The sequence below is a fragment of the Nerophis lumbriciformis genome, linkage group LG19 (genome assembly GCF_033978685.3).
Source record: "Nerophis lumbriciformis linkage group LG19, RoL_Nlum_v2.1, whole genome shotgun sequence".
NCBI lineage: Eukaryota > Metazoa > Chordata > Actinopteri > Syngnathiformes > Syngnathidae > Nerophis > Nerophis lumbriciformis.
Genome location: NC_084566.2, coordinates 44865434 through 44888932, shown reverse-complemented (window position 1 = coordinate 44888932; position 23499 = coordinate 44865434). Strand labels below are relative to the sequence as shown.

Here is a 23499-nt window from a genome sequence, read left to right as displayed (position 1 = left end):
TAGCGTCTGCTACAACCAAACTCTCAATAGTTTCCATCTGAAATTGAGCTCTGAAATTAGAACCTTCTTCATCCGCTGACTGCTCCTCAACAATATGCAAACCTTTCTACTTGCACCTTTATACTAACACTTGAATATTGTTCTGACAGCCTCCCTGGTGCTGAAGATGGAGAAGACTAGCACTCACAAGTGTTGCATTTTAACCCCTGCAATATTTAATATTTATTCTGCTCATTTGAATTGAAGTGCATTAACATGTACAAGCCTAAGTAGCACACTAACAAATTGGCACCTCAATTAGATTTCATGTGTGAGAGGATTCAGTGCCCTTTCTTTTACATGATGAAGAGGTCAGATGTACTTTGTACCCTCAATGCAACTTCAGAGACATCCAACACCACGTCAAGGACCATACTTAACAACTTTTTTGTTTTTAAAAGAAGGAAATTGTATCCTTGTGTCCAATTCATTTAGTCACCATCAAGAAGTGTTTTTCCAAATGCATTTAAGAAACTGTTAAAACTACACAAATCAATCATAAATGGTTTTGTATTTGAATACTTCCTTCTATGATCACGTGAGGCCCGTGATCAAAGTCACAATGGGAGAAGAAATATTGATTAAAAACAATGTAACAAAGTTTGCTCTCTTGATATGTGCACCTTTGGGTAGTTTAGGACCTAGAAGAAGAAACATTCATCCTCAGAGTCTGAAAATGTATGTTGAGCATTCTTCAAATGTTGGCCTTTCCTTCTTTGACAAAGAGAAACCATTTGAATGCATAGAGAAGTGTATTATTATTATCCTCATTGGAATAAAACTCAGAATCTGTAGTTGTAAAATCAAAACCATATGGATGATTTATTTCAATAAAATGACTGAATTATATGCTTTTAATTTAATAACTAATGTCTCACTGATTTGTATTGCAAAGGAAGAAAAAGTCTTCTCATAGACCGCCTTGCCGTCACACCACCATGCACACATTTCCATCTCAGCACAGCTTTACAATATGTACAGTACACCACTTTGTGCACTTTTACAGTATGTACAGTACTCATCCTCTATGTCAGACAACACAAATCATAACGTAATACAGGAGTGCATAAGGCTGTTTTATATGAAGTGAGGAGTGTGAGCCACTGAAGACACAAGGCAGCGTCCTGATGGGCTGAGGGCCACAGCTCCTTCATCCAGGCTTCTTCTTCAAACTGGCTTTGTGGTTTTTGCAAATGTAAATATCTACGTGGCGATATGAAGGCTCCTAAGGGGCCTGAGCGGGAGCGGCGGGCTCGGGCAGGTGGATGGACGCCACGCCGGATGACTTGAATTTGGGCAGGTGGAGCCCAAATTTGTTCTCCACTCCGGCAAAGGTGGCGGCGGCCAGACGGTAGCCTCCCACGTGATCGGCGTTGATGGGCGGAAGCTCCAAGATCCGGGACTTGGGAGTGGGTTCGGATCCGGACGGGCGACTGCACAGGGAGAGGACACAATGTTTGATGTTCTACTTGCAGTGGAAGCTCCATTTCCCATGTGCCCTTTTGCAGCCCACCAACGTTTACATGGAGCCAAATATGTCTTGTGTTCATGCATTCATTCATTAACATAATCATCAACTTAGAATTTAATGGCAGCAACACATTGCAAAAAAGGCATTTTTACCAGTGTGTTACATGGCCTTTCCTTTTAACAACACTCAGCAAAGGTTTGGGAACTGAGGAGACACATTTTTGAAGTGGAATTCTTTCCCATTCTTGCTTGATGTACAGCTTAAGTTGTTCAACAGTCTCCCTTCTCATATTTTAGCCTTCACACATTTTCAATGTCTGGACTACAGGCAGGCCAGTCTAGTACCCGCACTCTTTTACTATGAAGCTACGCTGTTGTAACACCTGGCTTGGCATTGTCTTGCTGAAATAAGCAGGGGCGTCCAAGGTAACGTTGCTTGGATGGCAACATATGTTGCTCCAAAAGCTGTATGTACCTTTCAGCATTAATGGTGCCTTCACAGATGTGTAAGTTACCCATGCCTTGGGCACTAATACACCCCCATACCATCACACATGCTGCCTTTTACACTTTCACCCTAGAACAGTCCCCATGCTTCTTTTCCTCTTTGGTCCACAGTTTCCAAAAACAATTAGAAATGTGGACTCGTCAGACCACAGAACACTTTTCCACTTTGCATCAGTCCATCTTAGATGAGCTCAGGCCCGGCGAAGCGTTTCTGGGTGTTGTTGATAAATGGCTTTGGCTTTGCATAGTAGAGTTTTAACTTGCACTTACAGATGTAGCGACCAACTGTAGTTACTGACAGTGGTTTTCTGAAGTGTTCCTGAGCCCATGTGGTGATATCCTTTACACACTGGTGTCGGTTTTTGATGCAGTACTGCCTGAGGGATCGAATGTCCATAATATCATGGCTTACGCGGAGTGATTTCTCCAGATTCTCTGAACCTTTAATGATATTACGGAGCGTAGATGGTGAAATCCCTAAATTCCTTGTTGAGAAATGTTGTTCTTAAACAATTTGCTCAGGCATTTGTTGACAAAGTGTTGACCCTCGCCCCCGTCCTTGTTTGTGAATGACTGAGCATTTCATGGAAGCTGCTTTTATACCCAATCATGGCACCCACCTGTTCCCAATTAGCCTGCACACCTGTGGGATGTTCCAAATAAGTCTTTGATGAGCATTCCTCAACTTTCTCACTCTTTTTTGCCACTTGTGCCAGCTTTTTTGAAACATGTTGCTGCCATTAAATTCTAAGTTCATGATTATTCGCAAAAGATAATAAAGTTTGTCAGTGTGAACATGAAATATTTTGTCTTTGCAGTCTATTCAATTGAATATAAGTTGAAAAGGATTATTATTATTTACACAAGGTGACAACTTCACTGCTATACTCACCTTCTAGTGTCTTCAAAGTCTCCATTTGTGAGTATAAAATAGGGACTATTATTCATGTTTACGTGGCTTCTTATGGGGAAATGTGTTTCACTGTGCGAATGCTTTAGTTGGCGAAGCATGTTCAAGAACCAATCAAGTTTGTAAATGGAGGTTCCACAGTACATTCAATCCTAAAAGTGTTAAGTGGTTGAATAATTAAATTAAAACAACAACTTACTGTCCTCCAAAGTCAACATAGAACCACCTCTGCAAGAGTTCATAGGTGACTAGAGTGACACCAAACTGAGGTGAGGAGCGACACATACGAGCTGGAGGAGAAAGCACATGGTGTTTAACACTGACTTCTCTAAATCCTTCAACAACACACACACCTCCTGCTCCCTTCCACAGAGCTCGGAACCCCTCCTCCTTCATGATCTTCCTGAAGCAGTCCAACACGCCCGTGTAGGTGGTCTGTCCCGCCCGGGCCGCCACTTGCAGGCGTGTCTTGATGACGTCGGCGGGCGTCACCAGCGAGGCCGCAGGGATACCTGGGAAATACAAGCACGGGACATTAAAGTGACAATGTATGTTGAAGTTGTTTCACAAACATTAAAAGCAACAAGACCGTATGAAGGTGTAAATATCCAAACAACAATGATGTCATAGAATAAAAGGGTAAGAGTAACAATATCAAATGAAGAATAGTAAACAAAGCAGGTAGTAAACTACAGTCTTTTTAAAGGAGCTGACACTTTGAGCAGACCTCAGATCAGCAGCACATTTGTTTACATTTCATACAATCTCTTCTACAAACACTGGAAATCCTATTTCTATTATTTACATTTCAAACAATCTCTTCTCCAAACACTAGAAATCCTATTTCTATTATTTACATTTCATACAATCTCTTGTACAAACACTAGAAATCCTATTTCTATTATTTACATTTCATACAATCTCTTGTACAAACATTAGTGCTGCAGACACTGCAAGGTCACACAATGTCAGGCCACAGCAGCAGATGTCATCAAAGCTTTTTACACTCTTGAAATGTTTCTGAGTCCCCTCTTTTACACATTTGTTTTATTTGTTTGAGTCCCCTCTTTTACACATTCGTTTTATTTGTTTGAGTCCCCTCTTTTACACATTTGTTTTATTTGTTTGAGTCCCCTCTTTTACACATTCGTTTTATTTGTTTGAGTCCCCTCTTTTACATATTTGTTTTATTTGTTTGAGTCCCCTCTTTTACACATTTGTTTTATTTGTTTGAGTCCCCTCTTTTACATATTTGTTTTATTTGTTTGAGTCCCCTCTTTTACACATTTGTTTTATTTGTTTGAGTCCCCTCTTTTACATATTTGTTTTATTTGTTTGAGTCCCCTCTTTTACACATTTGTTTTATTTGTTTGAGTCCCCTCTTTTACACATTTGTTTTATTTGTTTGAGTCCCCTCTTTTACATATTTGTTTTATTTGTTTGAGTCCCCTCTTTTACATATTTGTTTTATTTGTTTGAGTCCCCTCTTTTACACATTTGTTTTATTTGTTTGAGTCCCCTCTTTTACACATTTGTTTTATTTGTTTGAGTCCCCTCTTTTACACATTTGTTTTATTTGTTTGAGTCCCCTCTTTTACACATTTGTTTTATTTGTTTGAGTCGCCTCTTTTACATATTTGTTTTATTTGTTTGAGTCCCCTCTTTTACACATTTGTTTTATTTGTTTGAGTCCCCTCTTTTACATATTTTTTTATTTGTTTGAGTTCCCTCTTTTACACATTTGTTTTATTTGTTTGAGGCCCCTCTTTTACATATTTATTTTATTTGTTTCTGAGTCCCCTCTTTTACATATTTGTTTGAGTCGCCTCTTTTACACATTCGTTTTATTTGTTTGAGTCCCCTCTTTTACACATTTATTTTATTTGTTTGAGTCCCCTCTTTTACATGTTTGTTTTATTTGTTTCTGAGTCCCCTCTTTTACACATTTGTTTTATTTGTTAGACCTTGTGCTTCTTAGTGCCCAAATATGAGACATGAAGTGTTATGCTCTACTTGAAGTATCTTCATGTCAATAGTACCTGCAATGCTCTACTTGATGTATCTTCATGTCAATAGTACCTGCAATACTCTACTTGAAGTATCTTCATGTCAATAGTACCTGCAATGCTCTACTTGATGTATCTTCATGTCAATAGTACCTGCAATGCTCTACTTGATGTATCTTCATGTCAATAGTACCTGCAATGCTCTACTTGATGTATCTTCATGTCAATAGTACCTGCAATGCTCTACTTGAACTATCTTCATGTCAATAGTACCTGCAATGCTCTACCTGAAGTATCTTCATGTCAATAGTACCTGCAATGCTCTACTTGATGTATCTTCATGTCAATAGTACCTGCAATGCTCTACTTGATGTATCTTCATGTCAATAGTACCTGCAATACTCTACTTGAAGTATCTTCATGTCAATAGTACCTGCAATGCTCTACTTGATGTATCTTCATGTCAATAGTACCTGCAATGCTCTACTTGAAGTATCTTCATGTCAATAGTACCTGCAATGCTCTACTTGAACTATCTTCATGTCAATAGTACCTGCAATGCTCTACCTGAAGTATCTTCATGTCAATAGTACCTGCAATGCTCTACTTGATGTATCTTCATGTCAATAGTACCTGCAATGGCTCCCGCAGTGAGAAGCTGCAGGGCGCCCAGCCGACCTTGCTCGTCAGCCATGGTGGACTTGAGGTGGGCGTAGGCGGGGAAGTAGATGGCGGAGAAGGGGATGTCCCTCAGGAAACAAGCCTTGGCTCCCTAAAACATGCATGGGTTTAAAGAGCGAGCCACACATGGACCTTGTGGGGTACAACACCTCACCTTGTAGAGGCCGAAGAAGCCCAAGTCTCGCACCACGTTGAGGGCGCTAACTCGAGGTCCTGTGGTGATCTCACCTGCCACCTGCAGGCGAATCTTCACGATCTCCAACGGGTTGGTAAAAATCACCTGGGAGCCTCCAGCCTTTATGAAGAAGGAGAAGTTTGCACTTTTCCTGTCGCGTGCAGTGGTTGCTGCTACTCACACAGCCACCGGCCATGATCTCTGCCACGAAAGGAATGGAGTTGTCCTTGTCCGTGAACTTGTCTCGTACAAAGTCGTTGACCTGTGAAGCGTCAGTACAAAGGAAGTTGCTGTGTATGGACTTCTTCACACTGCAGGTGCCCAAGTCTAGGCTATTATTCTCAATTCCTCTATATATTTGAGACAATACCGCCATACCTGTACCTTTTGATGTGCCTTTGTCAGGCCGTTTGTTCTTTTGTGCGCCTGACTGGCGAAGCACAGGCCACACCCATGTGTTTGTGGAGGCTCCTCTCTGACGCATCAAACTTTTTAAAAAATAGGGCGACTTCTCGACTCCCGAGTGATGCAATGCTTTGGTCAGACAATGTTTTGGCTTTTGGTGAATGACTAAATCTTTTCTTTACACATCCACCACTTTGCTTGAGAACATATCTCTCCTGGTAAAGATTTTATAACTATTGTGCAAGTTGTTGACTTCTGTTAGCGACTTAACACAGAAGCTAAGCTATACCTCCTCTCTGCTACTAGCTGGGTGTGTCAAATATTTAGCTACAAGCCGGTGCCTCCACCCACAGCCTGTGCGGACTAAGCTACTGTAGTAGCTTTAAGCTTAACAGCTAGCGGCTTTCACGCAGTACAAACTCCATCTGTCACAAGCGTGAGGATGTAAACCTAACATTCATAAACAAATGAAGGAAAATTGCTTTGACATAGCAACGGCTAACTTAGAACTTTTTAAAGAATAAACAACACAATGGTTATCTAGCCATAAAACACTTAGGCACCCTTAAGCACTTTATTATCCCACTATTCCAACTAGAAATACTGTGGTATGGCCCAGCCCTACCCATACCTGACCTGTATTCAACTGTTCTCATGTCAGTGTGAACACAGCAATTCACATTTTTTCTAATCCGACCCAGGCTGCTTTCCTATGTGGATATAAATCTGATATGTATGGAATGGGACTCAAGGAGCCTTCATCTGACCAATATGTCATCAAATAGCGATAAGTGTCATCATTCTTGGCAAAAATAGACAGTTGTTAACAAAATGAGCAAACTTAATGTTATGAATTCATGCCAACGTTCCACCACTGCTGCCTCTGACTGCTCGTCCACTTTTCAGGGCAGACATGGAGCAAATGTTATGCAAACCACAAGAGCCAAAATGCTTGCCCTCTTCCATCTTAATCGTTTGCCGTTTGGAAAATGCTGACTTTGATCGGAGAAAATCCTTGAAATTGCCACAAGAGCGCCATGACGGAGACCTCCTAGAAACAAAGCCACTGCAGCAGGTGTGACGTCATGACATCATGTCTGCATGCGGGTCACTTTGCATTCACATTACACATTTTTTGTAAACTGGACGATTACATAAAAAGATTAAAAATCTGAATTTGGCCAGTGTGAACGTAGGTCAGGTCTATCTTTGATTTCTGATGCAATGTTATTGAGTGTGTGAGGAACTTACAGTGAGTTTGATAGCCTTCTCAGGGGCCACACCAATGAGCTGAGGAACCAGACCTGTGGGGCATCAAGGGTGAGTCAGACATAGTTATAACATGAAAGTGTTTGTTTCATTAATGGCAGATGAAATGAAGAAGATGCAGGTGAACTTTAGCCCTTGTGCAACCTTAAGATTGACTACAGGAGGGATATATAAGGGATGGGATTCGCGCATAAGTCAGCATTTTTTATTTTTTACTTTCAACGCTTTAAATTTTTCCTATCTAGCTATTGATAAAGTCTCTAATATCATGTTTATCTTTTCTTATGTTTCATGGCTTTCTTCAAAAATAACAGTTTATAATGAGAAAATGCAAAATAGGGCAATATTACTAAAATAAGAGTGGAATATTTGAGGTTGTGTAATTACAGACTTCAATTCAGAGATTCATTCAATTTTCATGGAAAAAGCATTAAAAATAGCAGTTATAATAGGGATGATTTATTTTTATTGACATATCTTCGATTCAGCAACATAGCTGCTGGAGGAATTAAAGGGGCTGTTTAAAACAATGCGTTTTGGTGTCCTTTAGTGGTTTTTGATTAAGTTTGTTTTTTTCATAGAATTGGGGCTGCAACTAATGATTAATGTGATAATCGATTAATCTACCGATTATTACTTCGATTAATAATCGGATAAAAGAGACAAACTACATTTATATCCTTTCTAGTATTTTATTGAATAAAAACACCATACTGGCACCAGACTTATTTTGATTATTGTTTCTCAGCTGTTTGTACATGTTGCAGTTTATAAATAAAGGTTTATAACAAAAAAACAAATTTTTACTAAAAAAATAAAATTTGCCTCTGTGCATGCACATAGCATAGATCCAACGAATTGATGACTAAATTAATCACCAACTATTTTTATAATCGATTTTGATTCGTTGTTTCAGCCCTACATAGAATATATATATATCATTTCAATATTTCTTATACAAAAAAAACCTCTTGAAGAGTAAGTGCAGCTTCTCTGCCACGCACCTTCAGCGGTTAAAAAAACCCGATGTCAATGTAGATGCACTGCACGACTGCTTCTAAAATGCCCAAAAAAATTTGTAAATGTCTCCTGCATGTTTAAAAACAGCAAAACGTCACAGGTAGGAGCATGACAACATGAATGTGCAGTAATAGTATAGTACAGTAGACACACAATCCTCATTTAAATAAGGCAGTCTGCAACACTTTACAATTGCACACACGGTCTTAGTAAATCACACACACTATTTTATAGATTGCTCACGCTGTTTAGTGCGTGGTTTTTGGATCTTAGTAAAGCAGGCCCAATTCTATGAAGAAGGCAGTGTTACAACAAGTGCATGATGTAGCAGCATGTACACACGGTGCCCCCTTCACATTTCTGACTGCCCCTCATATATGCCTGCCTAGAACCGGCCCTGGAAGGAATACACGTAAAGCCCGTTTTGGTAGCAGCATACCTCTGTAGAAGCCGAAGAATCCTTCATAGCGCAGCACCTTCTTCGCGCAGTCAAAGCTGTTCTTGTACATCAGCTCCCCCACAAAAGAGCCGGTGGACCTCTGGTTCTGCATCCGGGTCTTCACCAGGTCGATAGGGTACACAGCTGTCGCACCCGTGGCTTCACAGACAAACACAAACTTGGACTGAAGAGTCTTTCTTTTCTCTGCTGCTGTGATTGTCAAACTGTGTTACGTGTACCACTAGTGGTACGTGGGACTTGATTAAAGTACAGTGTTTTAGTTTCCTATATTTAAACACAGTGTTACTGTTCAAACTGTGTGTAATGTTACAGTGACCGACATTTATAAATATAATTATAATAAATAAAACATCTGCCTTGTTTTTAATGAATACTTATGCCTACTACGCTACAGTATTTGAATGTTGGTCACTACGGGGAGGGCCAAGTTTTTCCTGGGGTGGTACTTGGTGAAAAACTGCATTGTTGGTTTTCAGGATAAAAAAAAAAAAGACTTCTGAGTCTTACCTCCAGCAATGGAGCCCAAAGTGAACCTGTAAGCAGATTCTGCAATTTGGAGCCACACAGGCCTTGAACTGTCCCCGTGAGTCTGATGGAGGAAGCAGAATCAGACCATTATGATGAAGTGATAGCACTTTCTCAAATATAGATAGATGCTGCAACAATGAAATACTGGATGCATGGGGCACCAGGACAATTAACTACGATAAGACAAATACAAACCAGGTTTCCATATGAGTTGGGAAATTGTGTTAGATGTAAATATAAACAAAATACAATGATTTGCAAATCATTTCAAGCCATATTCAGTTGAATATGCTACAAAGACAACATATTTGATGTTCAAACTCATAAACATTTTTTTTTTTGTGCAAATAATCATTAACTTTAGAATTTGATGGCAGCAACACGTGACAAAGAAGTTGGGAAAGGTGGCAATAAATACTGATAAAGTTGAGGAATGCTCATCAAACACTTATTTGGAACATCCCACAGGTGTGCAGGCTAATTGGGAACAGGTGGGTGCCATGATTGCCCTTTGAGACACTTGCGATTTAGGGCTATATAAGTAAACATTGATTGATTGATTGATCTGTCAGGTTGATGTTTACAGCGGCAAAAGTGAAGCAAATGCTTGCAAACGTTCCAATGTGGGAATCAATTAAATATTCATTTTTTTCAAAGAAATTTACAGAAGTCTAGAAGTAACTTCTCCCTTCAAAAACCCATTGTCCCTAAAAGGTATATTATTGAGTAGATAAAAAGGACAATGGGGTGTGTGTGTGTGTGTGTGTGTGTGTGTGATAGAGAAAGTGACAGTGGTGATGTTACCTGTTTTTGGGTTTCAGCCAGGTTATAGGGAAGACTTCCCTCTTCTAATGGAGCTATTCTCTCGATGTCAGCCAGGTTCAGGCGCCTGACAAAGAGTACACACACCACTGCTGAGAGCTGCCATGTCTGACACAACTCATTTCAAAGCAGTCATTTATGCACAATGTTTTTGTTTACACTGTCGTGGTAAATTATAGATGTATTCAAATGTACCATCTTATTAGCAGGACACTTTTCCTTTTTTGTTGTTGTTACCTATCAGATGTTCAAACTGATCATGTGTCACACTGACCCCAGTTGTTTGTTTTTGAAGTGTGTTTACCCTGAGGGGGAGTGCAGTCCTGATAACTGGTAGAGGATGTCAATTTCCATTGGCGTGATTTGACCAAACTTGTTGGCCCCATGAACAAACTCCTCTGCAGATAAGATACAATTGTAAACAGACTTCCCTTGAAAGCTTCCACATGGTTGCCAACAGACAAACTGGACGCACCTTTGGTGACTAGTGTGTCGTTCCAGGAGCCAGCCAGTGTGCTATAGATCTTACGGATCAGCTCCATGTTGTTAAGCAGAGAGTTAAAGGCGTTAAAATAAGAGAAGCTGACAACGTGAGAGGTGCTGCCTCCTGCTGCCTGGAAGGAGAAAGACATACATATACATTCAGTATGTGTGTATAAACATATACAACTTGTGAAATGTTATATATATATATATCAGGGGTGTGCATCTCTACTTTAAATGACAGTTCAATATGAAACTCGATACATGGGTTACGATACCATTCACTAACAATACTTTTTAAAACATTACAATTCCATTCAATGCAGATGGAAGCTTTGCATGGTGAAAAAAAAATCCAATACATCATGTCATGTCAGAACAATGTCATGTGTGTATTTTTGAAATAGACACATACAAAACAGGCGATGCCTGCATTAATTATGAGCTAACTTCAAGGCATTGCAATCCATATACTGTATGTGAAGAAAAGAATATGTAAACAAATCACTTTTGGAAAAGTGAGCTGGTATTTCATGTAGCAACAATAAAGTAGAGAACAATCAAGTGGAGGTGTTATAACACCACAGTAACACAAGTGCAAGATACAATGAAGTGCCAGCAGTAAACTAAACTGCAGCTCAAACACTTTTATTTATTCACTACTTCCAATGCATTAGAAGTACATCAGTCTTTCATGATTGTGAACATTCCAAAACAAGTGCAGTTCCCCTTCAAGTGACCTTCACTTGAAACTCATGAGGATGAATTGTTGTGTTACCAACTTTTATGTGGGGTTGCTTCTTATTTCTAATCATTCTAAAGTCATTTGTGATGTGTATGCAATGTGAAAGTGTGTCATAACTACCACCATCAGATGGATAAAACAAATAGCGGAAGCAGTATCATGAGTCCAGAATCTTCACTGACCCAATTAGAAAGCAGTACTAGTAGTTGATGTGATTACCTCACAGAGTTGTGTCTAAGTTGGGGCTGGACGTCTTTAAAATCATTCTTGCCAGTCGGTAGGTCTGCTAGCATTAGCATTCTTAGCTCCTTCATCACCGGCTTGAGTGTCCCAATACAGGTGAGTGCTCAGATTAGTTCTGCTACTTTATTGCTGCTTTCCAGCATGGCCATACTTTTATCCAACTGACCATTCTTTTTTTTGTCTTTTATCCAAACGTTAACTACACCTTAGATTTAATATTCCTGGGCGCATTGTTTGTAATTGCCGTCTGACATGAGTCGCTAACGACAACGGTACACTCGTATTACGTCATCACAGAAATCTCGCAAGGTGAGAGCGGCCATCTTTTGTAGTAGATCTATAAGCAACCAATTCATGGCTTCCAACATTACATCGACCGATCCATACCATATATAGATCCATCCAGAGGCTCACCAAACGATGTATTCATACCTCTTAAGTTAAAATCGATTTGTACCGATTATTTTTTACACCCCTAATATATATATATATATATATATACATACATACATATACACACATCATAATCATTCCATAATTGTTGAGGGTAAAAGTATAACTGCACTAATACTGAGCTGTGTTGTGCTAACGACACATGTGGGGAGAAGGGGTTTGATTGGTTAGGTTGTTTCTCACCATGGCCTTAATCAAGACAACCTCGACACATATAAACTCACTGAGACAAGGTTCTCCTCCACGAAGGGGGTGAGCATGTGGTGCCTGATGGTGGCCATAATGTCACTGAAGTCCAAGGCAGAGATGACGCCATTCTTGCCTTTGTCCTTCTGAGCAAAAGCCTGCCGTGCGTGCTCTAACTGCAGTTCCTAGAAGAACATGACACCGCACAGACGAGGGTAAAAATATAGTGGCAGAACGAGTTTAACCTTGGAGATTCTAGGCATTTGCATTTCAATACCTGCAGAAACTGAGTGAACTCGAGGTAGTTGAGACGTTTCTTGCGGTCACGGCCAAAATGCAAATGGATAAACTCACAGTCCCAGTTGAAGGGAATGTGGTGGTGCACTGTGGTCTGGCTGAAAATGTCTCTCACATTCTCTGTAACATAAACAGACATGGAAACTGTGTCACGGTAGCAAAAGGCATTGTTTGGATTTGGAGAGAAAGTGGAAGTGGTTAAGTGCACCCGTGTGTAATTGTGTAATGAGTCAGACAGAGAAACATTGGGAAATTCAATGTCAGCTGTGGACTGCAAGGCGCTCTAAAGATGCAACACACAAACAAGTGCAGCTGCACACAGTCCAATGTATTTTTGGATCAACTGCAATCACATGACTGCAACATAAGCCCGGTGTTGGGCAAGCTACTTGTAAAGTCTAGGTAGCTAAATGACAAGTTAGTTTACATTCAATGTAACGAGGTTCACTACACTGAAGCTACCCACCAGAGAAATGTAGCTAAGCTAAGCTGCAATAAAGGTAACTTATAGGGGAACATTATCACCAGACCTATGTAAGCGTCAATATATACCTTGATGTTGCAGAAAAAAGACCATATATTTTTTTAACCGATTTCCAAACTCTAAATGGGTGAATTTTGGCGAATTAAACGCCTTTCTAATATTCGCTCTCGGAGCGATGACGTCACAACGTGGCGTCACATCGGGAAGCCATTTTCTCAAACACCGAGTCAAATCAGCTCTGTTATTTTCCGTTTTTTCGACTGTTTTCCGTACCTTGGAGACATCACGCCTCGTCGGTGTGTTGTCGGAGGGTGTAACAACACGAACAGGGACGGATTCAAGTTGCACCAGTGGCCCAAAGATGCCAAAGTGGCAAGAAATTGGACGTTTGTTCCGCACACTTTACCGACGAAAGCTATGCTACGACAGAGATGGCAAGAATGTGTGGATATCCTGCGACACTCAAAGCAGATGCATTTCCAACCATAAAGTCAAAGAAATCTACCGCCAAACCCCCATTGAATCTGCCGGAGTGTGTGAGCAATTCAGGGACAAAGGGCCTCGCTAGCACGGCAAGCAATGGCGGCAGTTTGTTCCCGCAGACGAGCGAGCTAAACCCCCTATCGACCCTAGCTTCCCTGGCCTGCTGACATCAACTCCAAAACTGGACAGATCAGCTTTCAGGAAAAGAGAGCGGATGAGGGTATGTCTACAGAATATATTAATTGATGAAAATTGGGCTGTCTGCACTCTCAAAGTGCATGTTGTTGCCAAATGTATTTCATATGCTGTAAACCTAGTTCATAGTTGTTAGTTTCCTTTAATGCCAAACAAACACATACCAATCGTTGGTTAGAAGTCGATCGCCGAATTCGTCCTCGCTTTCTCCCGTGTCGCTGGCTGTCGTGTCGTTTTCGTGGGTTTCGCTTGCATACGGTTCAAACCGATATGGCCCCATAGCTTCACTTTCTTCTTCAATTTCATTTTTGCTACCTGCCTCCACACTACAACCATCCGTTTCAATACATGCGTAATCTGTTGAATCGCTTAAGCCGCTGAAATCCGAGTCTGAATCCGAGCTAATGTCGCTATAGCTTGCTGTTCTTTCCGCCATGTTTGTTTGTGTTGGCTTCACTATGTGACGTCACAGGAAAATGGACGGGTGTTTATAACGATGGTTAAAATCAGGCACTTTGAAGCTTTTTTTAGGGATATTGCGTGATGGGTAAAATTTTGAAAAAACTTCGAAAAATATAATAAGCCACTGGGAACTGATTTTTAATGGTTTTAACCATTCTGAAATTGTGATAATGTTCCCCTTTAACAACATCAGAGCTATTTTTAAGGACCAAACCTAATTCCAAGTCATTGCTATATAACCATTAAAACTGTGATACAGACAGATCAAATCAGTTCAATTGATTTCCCACTTTTATCAGTCAGGTATAAATGAAGACTACATTTTACATTTGGATAACACGTGTCTTACTACCACTGCAATATGAATATTGCTTGAGCTAATACTGTAATTGTCTCATTATAAACAACTGTATTAAATAAATAATGTATTTCAGTTGTTGGTATGACTAAAGAATCAAACACACTGCTTTGCTTACATGTTGCCGGCTTGTGCTTGTTCTATGTTTACTTTCTGCGTGACTTGAGAAGTGACACAAAGTTGTTTAGGTAGGGCCAAGGTGATTTACACAACTGTGCGTTGGTGCTTTTCATCCGAGCTGCAACATAATTTGCGGGCATCATTTTATACCCTCCAATCTCAGCTGCGGAAGGATACCGAAGTGACGTAATACTGAAGATATACATCTAGGCTTTAGAAATGCCTGGGAAAATGTAGTTTCTGTGGGCACAAAATTAGTTTGAGCACTGAAAAGCTCTAGAAAATACAAAAGAGCAAAGCTCTGACCACGTTACAGAAAATGTAGTTAAACTAGAAACAAGACTACTTGTAGTGCCGCTACTGCCCAACACTAGCTACGTGTACATGGGCTAAATGTATTCAATGTGATCATAATTCAGATTAGAATGTTACAAGGTACATGGACCCTGAAAAAAAACATCCGATTATGACGAGCGTTTTCATGCATCACACCTGAAATGGGGATACTTTATTTGATCTAGCGCAGCACATGCTGTAAATGGAAGTAGAAGCAGCAGTGACTTCCGCTGTAAACAAACATGGCTCTGTGCATTTCTGCTTTTCCGACATCACGTTATTTATTTGATCATTTTTTCCTTCTGTTCACTACTTTTGTTTGACCTCTCTTTTTTAAATGGAGCTGTTTTGTGCCCTCCATGTTGTGATATGTACAGGTTGCGGTAGTTCCTGTGGTCGCACACGTGACGTCATCAGGGCGCGTCTTCATGTTATGACATTCTGTATACGTGCCTGAGGCTAGCAGTTAGCACTTGGAGTAGCTGTAAACAGCTTGCTTTATTGAAACATCTACACATGACACTCCAGACCATACTCTTGTTTTTGCTAGTCTCGGTTTTAGAGCAACAAACAATATATAACGCTACGTCTGTATATGTTGAATGGGGGGAGACAGCAAGACAATCGCTTCATTCCGGGACTATTCAATTTAGTCCCTCCTCCACCACCAAAGTATGGCTGACGTCACAAACATGCGCAGCAAGGATCATTTCGACCCAAACTTTGGAAGAAGTGTTCTCATGCGCTACCATCTGAATGACTATCGGCATATACCACACATTTCTATCAGAAGAAAATCTAGATCTGAACGTGTGTGATCGGGTCAGAATATTCCGAATGTCGTGTTTACATGAAGCATTTTTATTCTTGTTAGTTTTTTAATCCAATTAATTGTATCCACATGCACATAGCTACTGGTTGAGCTGAATCACAAAAACACAAAACAATGGAACGTACCAAAGGAAATGTCTCCAGTTCCAGTCTTGTCAAAGAGCTGGAAGGCAACAATGAAGAGAGCATCTGGTGCACACAACACAGATTCAAAAGCCAGAAATTCCTGGAATGAGATCAGCCTGCCAAAGACGTTGGATAAGAAATAAATTGATGAGTTGCATGTTACACACACAAACAGTACAACAGTAAACTGGAGGTAAAGGGAAACTGCACTTTTTGGGGAATTTTGCCTATCTTTCACAATCCTTTTTAAGAGAAGAGCACAGGTTTACATTTTTTGATGCATACTCATTAGTAAATAAATGTGATCAAAAGTCCGCTCACAATGGAGCCTATTGGAGTCGCTCTATTCTGCTTATAAAAACATCCAAACACTTCCATTAAGGTTTTATGTACACACTGCAAGTATATATGTAATGTAGTAACATTTAATATTTACGTACTTTGCTCATTTTAAGCATATGCGGCACATTCATTTGCTTTTTTTTTTTTAAAACAACAACACTGATTTCTACTCACGGCAGAACGTATGTGAGCCAACAAACATAATAACACATCACTTACTGTACAATGTTTGCTGTCATTAAGATGCTGATTGATAGAACCTTGTTATAGTCCTGTTTTTAGATGAAGAATAACTCATAATCCTCGCAAAGAAAAGGGGGTGGAAGCAAATGTCTTTTTGTGTCGTTCTCGTCATTTCAAGGCTGTTAAAGTGTACCAAATTGTCGGAATATGTCCTCATTTACCATGAATTGATTAATGTAGACCCCGACTTAAACAAGTTGAAAAACTTATTGGGGTGTTACCATTTAGTGGTCAATTGTACGGAATATGTACTGTACTGAGTAAACTGTACTGTTTCATATAATGTATTCCCTTCCTTTGCAATCTACTAATACACATTTCAATCAATCAATCAATCATCCTTCTACTATCCAGGTGAGAGGCATGATTTATCATCTACAATAAACTGCCACAAGCAAGAAAGCATCTTACCACTGGGTAATGTCAAAATGGGCTCTTATAATAACAATATCACTAATACTTGGTTAATATTCAAGTCCCAAAATGTAAATGGTGTATTGTTGGCAGTTTTTGGATGGTTATTTATTGGGTTTTATGGGCGGAATAGAGGACCTCGCATTGGCTCTGTTGTAAGCTGACTTTTATTTACAGTTATTTACGAGTTAGAATGCATTAAAAAAAAAAACATATCCGTCGTCATGTCTTTCATAATGATTGTGAAATTCCCCCAAAAAGTGTAGTTCCCCTTTAAGACAAGATTAAAACAAATGAAATCCTCCTATATCTAGGAGTGACACTTAAATACTTCACATTGACAGACCATGTGTGTGTGTGTGCATAATTGCATGGATAACAAGTGGTCTATCTTATCTACACAACACAGTAGTAGCAAGTACTTATCAGGGAAAGCTCAATAAACATTCATTAGTGGCATTTAAGGCTCTGCGCTGGTACACACCCGTCCTTTGTGGTGTCGGCAACAGCAGACAGCAGCTGTACAGTTTTGGGGTTGTGGTGAATCTGTGTTTGCAGACCCAGATACTTCTGGACAAAGTCTCCTGGGGTCATAAACTTGTCTCCATCCTTGTCCACAATGCTGGCATACTAAGTGGGAAACAAATGCACGTGTCAGCCTTCACAGACAATTACATTACTTTCTTTCAGCTTTAGTAACCCAACAACCAATTACATAACTTTTATGAGTTGTATGCGCTATTATATAAACACGTTAATCACTTTGCATGACGTGTTATCAACAGCCTTGGTAATCCCCAGAGTTTTCCTTTGAATGTGCACGTTTGTTTCACAATCCCGCGTAAGAAAGTGTTAACAGAAGCTGTTGGCAGGCACTCGAAGGTGATTGGACAAACAATCTGTCAATCACATTAACTCAAATAAGCGCAAGAGTAAAATGCATAATGACAAGTAGAGAAGAAAATGTTGATTGTTCTTCTTTTAATTCCTAAACATCCAGGTGTGATATAACTGCTGCTATAACAGCGTCAACACTATTGTTAAAATCTATTTGCTATGTACAGTGTGTTCCATAATATCCACATATAAGACCTACTTTTACAGAGCCTGAAAGGCGCCTAGGGAAATTTCTACATGCAAACCAACAAGTGGCGCCCAACAACTATTCCTTAAGCGAGTCTGAGCTTTTCTTCCCGTCACTCACACATATTGTTTGTTAGCAAACAAAAGAGGAGTTATGATGCCCAATTTAGAAAATAACCGTTAAGCCACTAAGAAATATTCAATTTTATTACTAAGAAAATAAAGTAAAAAAACATTTCACTGTTACTATGCTTTAGAAATGTTTTAGTTGGTCTTTTTTGTCTTTAAAAAAAGTGTTGAAAACGTCTTACAGTCAGGTCAATACAGTAGATTGAAAACCTCATCTTTAGCTACTGCCGCTTTCATCAAACCCTTTTAACGGTTTCTCTTTACTGCTGTTCTGTAAATGTAGCTATGACAAGTACTGTGGTGACAAAGTCATGTTGCCAATATTGTGCTTGCTGAAGTAGTATCAGAGCAATGCTCGAGGCAGGACAACAACTCACTTGTTGATGCTGGCGCTGACGTTACCAAGCATAACTGTTGGACTGCAGGATGCCGTGTTTCTGTGTAAAAGCCCACACATCTGTGGCAATATCCCGCCATTGCTGGGTTCTGCACAAAAAGGCCACTTCCACTGTCATGGCTACTTTGGGGGATTTGTGTAAAAGAAGGCATCTTAAAACCATGTCTAAATTGTGGGTGTTAGCGAGATGGATTTACAGTAAACCCCCGTTTTTATCGCTTTTATTGGTTCCGGTCTTGACCGGGGTAAATGAATAAAAGTAAAATTATTAATTATAAATCAAAGATTTTCATAGTGAGAGCATTATACACTATTTTTTAACATTATGAGAGTCTTCTAGATATTAAATAACACCTACACAGTCACATTTACACTCCTTTAAGATAATATTTATATCAATTCTACTCTATTTACATCCTATTCTCGTTACATTATTTTTAATGTACGTGCTCTCGTTCTTGTGCTACTTATTGGGCCAAATCTGGGATCTTGGGTACTAAATTTTGTGCGGTCTCATGCATGCTGGTATGACAATAAAGTTCCTTGAATCCTTAATATAGTAATGCTGCTAGATGCTGAGCTAATCAGTGGACGCAATACTGAACAGTGAGCTCTGATTTTGTTTAGTCTCATCCGGTGACTAATACTACAGAAGTATTGCTATTTAAAGTTTATTTAGCCATTTTAGGCCTGAAAATGCTTAATTTAAGAAAAAAATACATACAATATACTTAAAAAAATAAATCAAGGAAATCTGTGATAGAGTGAAGCCGCAAATTCCAAAGCACGATGTGGCAAGAGACTACTGGACAAGAGGACACACTTTGATTGGCTGGTTCAAATGACCTGTTCAGTTGATTGACCTGTACGTGTACGACACTTGTCTGGAGAAATAGAGTTGAAGCTGTTTCTTACATGCTGTGGCTTTCACTACAAAACTCTGCTAACTTTCCGATCAAAATGAAGAAGAATGCAACAGCTTCAGCTGCTGCGCACCGACAAATTCTGATGATGTGGCGTGACATGTCTGACTTGCACGAACCCAACAAATATTTGGTTTTTTTGGCTTAAGCTTGTGTGCTATTTGATCTGTGTGTTTTCCAACACCGAGAAGAGCTTTGTCATGCAACTGTCACACACTGTCCATGCACAGAAGGTGAAGGTTAACTGTAATAACCCAGTACAGTTATTTTTAATACTTAACATGATCAAGGGTGTGATCCAGAGCGTACAAAGGTATACACTTTCTCTTTTGCGCTCATAAAACAGCCAGCACTACAAACATCATAGTGAAATGAATAACAACATAAAACACACAAGCTTCACTGGTCACACAACATCTCAATGACTGACAATTTTAGATGAGCGAGACTTGATATTCCCAGCATGGAGCAAAGCAGCGAGTTCTGCCAGTTGAACTGTATCTAACAGTCTAATCTAAACCTTGTGACACAAGCTCACTCGGCAAGCCTGGCCTCCTCATTTACCAAGAACAAACACTTCTTTTGCTTTTAAAATGAAATGTGTGACACGCTCACCTTCTGGAAGATGGTCTTCAGCTCACTTGGATCCCCACGTTTGGTAGATTGCACCTAAAAACAAAGCGGTTGTTAAAGTAGGTCGGGGATAAAGCGGTTGTTTACATATCATTAAGTGCTGTGGCACGTTTCCTTATTGCTGTACAAAAACACGCACAATCACGTCTACCTGTAACCTTATGCAAAGTAACATGTTACCCATCACAACAATGAACGTGTAACCTTATGCAAAGTCACATGTTACCCATCACAACAATGAACGTGTAACCTTATGCAAAGTAACATGTCAGCCATCACAACAATGACGTCTACCTGTAACCTTATGCAAAGTCACATGTTACCCATCACAACAATGAACGTGTAACCTTATGCAAAGTAACATGTCAGCCATCACAACAATGACGTCTACCTGTGACTTTGACATGTTACCCATCACAACAATGAACGTGTAACCTTATGCAAAGTAACATGTCAGCCATCACAACAATGACTTCTACCTGTAACCTTATGCAAAGTCACATGTTACCCATCACAACAATGAACGTGTAACCTTATGCAAAGTAACATGTCAGCCATCACAACAATGACGTCTACCTGTAACCTTATGCAAAGTCACATGTTACCCATCACAACAATGAACGTGTAACCTTATGCAAAGTAACATGTCAGCCATCACAACAATGACTTCTACCTGTAACCTTATGCAAAGTCACGTGTTACCCATCACAACAATGAACGTGTAACCTTATGCAAAGTAACATGTCAGCCATCACAACAATGACGTCTACCTGTGACTTTGACATGTTAGCCATCACAACAATGAACGTGTAACCTTATGCAAAGTAACATGTCAGCCATCACAACAATGACGTCTACCTGTAACCTTATGCAAAGTCACATGTTACCCATCACAACAATGAACGTGTAACCTTATGCAAAGTAACATGTCAGCCATCACAACAATGACTTCTACCTGTAACCTTATGCAAAGTCACGTGTTACCCATCACAACAATGAACGTGTAACCTTATGCAAAGTAACATGTCAGCCATCACAACAATGACGTCTACCTGTGACTTTGACATGTTACCCATCACAACAATGAACGTGTAACCTTATGCAAAGTAACATGTCAGCCATCACAACAATGACTTCTACCTGTAACCTTATGCAAAGTCACGTGTTACCCATCACAACAATGAACGTGTAACCTTATGCAAAGTAACATGTCAGCCATCACAACAATGACTTCTACCTGTAACCTTATGCAAAGTCACGTGTTACCTATCACAACAATGAACGTGTAACCTTATGCAAAGTAACATGTCAGCCATCACAACAATGACGTCTACCTGTAACCTTATGCAAAGTCACGTGTTACCCATCACAACAATGAACGTGTAACCTTATGCAAAGTAACATGTCAGCCATCACAACAATGACTTCTACCTGTAACCTTATGCAAAGTCACGTGTTACCTATCACAACAATGAACGTGTAACCTTATGCAAAGTAACATGTCAACCATCACAACAATGACGTCTACCTGTAACCTTATGCAAAGTCACATGTTACCCATCACAACAATGATGTCTATGTGTAACCTTATGCAAAGTAACATGTTACCCATCACAACAATGAACGTGTAACCTTATGCAAAGTAACATGTTACCCATCACAACAATGAACGTGTAACCTTATGCAAAGTAACATGTCAGCCATCACAACAATGACGTCTAGGTGTAACCTTATGCAAAGTCACGTGTTGCCTATCACAACAATGACGTCTAGGTGTAACCGTATGCAAAGTCACGTGTCAGCCATCACAACAAGAATGACAGCTGTCATTATTACAGAAAAGGAGCCAACTTGCAGCGACAAGCTAACAAGCTAACAGGCTAGCACTAAAGTCATCACACGCTAACGCTTACAGTGTGAAATAAAACACACATGAAAAACACACGCAGGAGGTTAAGTCACGAGAGTGAGAAAAATGTGAGTTGTAGTCAGGAAGAAAGAAGTAAGCAATGACAAGTGGTTAGCATGAAGAAGCTATCCCCAAGTCTCATCCGTTCAAGGCCAGCAGCCGCCGGGCGTCAGTCAGCTAGCAGCCGCACTGATGCGAGGAGCTCCGGACAGCACGACGCCCTTCTTGCCGCCTGAGGGGCTCACACGCTCGCCTACACTGTCCCCGCGCGTTAAAACGCGCAAAACACAAACAGGAATGACAAAGTAAATGTTACAAATCACTAAGGGAACGATGCCGAAGTCACCTTGACCGCCATGCTGGTGTGACGTCACGTACACTGACACTGAGCGAGAGGGGGAGAGAGAGAGAGAGAGAGGGAGAGAGAGAGAGAGAGAGAGAGAGAGAGAGAGAGAGAGAGAGAGAGAGAGAGAGAGAGAGAGAGAGAGAGAGAGAGAGAGAGAGAGAGAGAGAGAGAGAGAGATAACAAAGCCCTTACCTACAGAGGGACCCTAGAGCAGGGATATCCAAAGTGCGGCCCGGGGGCCATTTGTGGCCCTCAGCTAATTTTTTAACGGCCCCCCGGCACCCTTGAAAAATACTACTGAATAAGAAAATGAAACATAAAAAAGTGGAATAAAAGAGCAAACAGGTGAAATGTAACAAGAAAAAGTTGCAATTTTGTCTCTAATAAGACAAAGCTGCCCTGCAACTTGTCCAGGGTGTACCCCGCCTTCCGCCCGAATGCAGCTGAGTAGGCTCCAGCACCCCACGCAACTCCCAACGGGACAAGCGGTAGAAAAAGGATGGATGGATGGAAGACAAAGCTGCCATACAGGCATTTTTTTCATTCAAAAATGTCCATCCATCCATCCATTTTCTACCGCTTGTCCCTTTCGGGGTAGCGGGGGGTTCTGATTGATTGATTGATTGATTGATTGATTGACTGAAACTTTTATTAGTAGATTGCACAGTACAGTACAGATTCCGTACAATTGACCACTAAATGGTAACACCCCAATAAGTTTTTCAACTTGTTTAAGTCGGGGTCCACGTTAATCAATTCATGGGTGCTGGAGCCTATCTCAGCTGCACATGTCATTGCTCCAAAAATAATAATCAATCAAATGTATTGTTTTGAATTATTGACCTGTTTAAGGCTCCAATTACTTCACTTCAAAAATGAACTATTTTGGGGGGGAAATATTACTTATTTTATGTGTTTGCCGTATAAAAAACAAAGTTTTCTTTGACAAAAAGGGTATAAAATAAACAAACCAACCAAAAAATGTC

The 23499-nt window shown here is 40.1% G+C and overlaps 1 protein-coding gene across 3 annotated transcripts; it reads right to left on the bottom strand.

The window, feature by feature from the left end:
• Window positions 1–834: 834 nt before the first annotated feature.
• On the bottom strand, window positions 835–22559 carry LOC133618390 (electrogenic aspartate/glutamate antiporter SLC25A12, mitochondrial-like). 3 transcript variants are annotated; one of them, XM_072915251.1, is made up of 19 exons: window positions 21937–22507; window positions 21794–21890; window positions 20241–20416; window positions 17578–17723; window positions 16095–16210; window positions 12680–12819; window positions 12441–12587; window positions 10768–10906; window positions 10597–10690; window positions 10275–10359; window positions 9450–9531; window positions 8922–9080; window positions 7445–7497; window positions 5970–6050; window positions 5768–5908; window positions 5566–5704; window positions 3280–3438; window positions 3126–3216; window positions 835–1472 (listed from the first exon to the last, which is right to left on the bottom strand). In XM_072915251.1, exons 4-19 carry the CDS (start codon window positions 17685–17687, stop codon window positions 1265–1267), a joined length of 1944 nt encoding a protein of 647 aa, XP_072771352.1. In that variant the 5' UTR covers window positions 17688–17723; window positions 20241–20416; window positions 21794–21890; window positions 21937–22507; the 3' UTR covers window positions 835–1264. The 3 variants fall into 3 exon arrangements, with proteins under 3 accessions (XP_072771352.1, XP_061834682.1, XP_061834684.1); XM_061978698.1 differs by lacking the exons at window positions 21794–21890; window positions 21937–22507 and adding an exon at window positions 22514–22559 and having other exon boundaries at window positions 20241–20294; XM_061978700.1 differs by lacking the exons at window positions 21794–21890; window positions 21937–22507 and adding an exon at window positions 18683–18791 and having other exon boundaries at window positions 20241–21285.
• Window positions 22560–23499: the final 940 nt, after the last annotated feature.

Excerpts from the sequence above, each read along its gene's own strand:
- LOC133618390 (XM_061978698.1), bottom strand. Across the intron at positions 3,439-5,565 it reads CACTGCGGGAGCCATTGCAG|GTATCCCTGCGGCCTCGCTG; the intron begins GTACTATTGACA and ends TGTATTTCCCAG. Across the intron at positions 3,217-3,279 it reads TCTGTGGAAGGGAGCAGGAG|CTCGTATGTGTCGCTCCTCA; the intron begins GTGTGTGTGTTG and ends TTTCTCCTCCAG.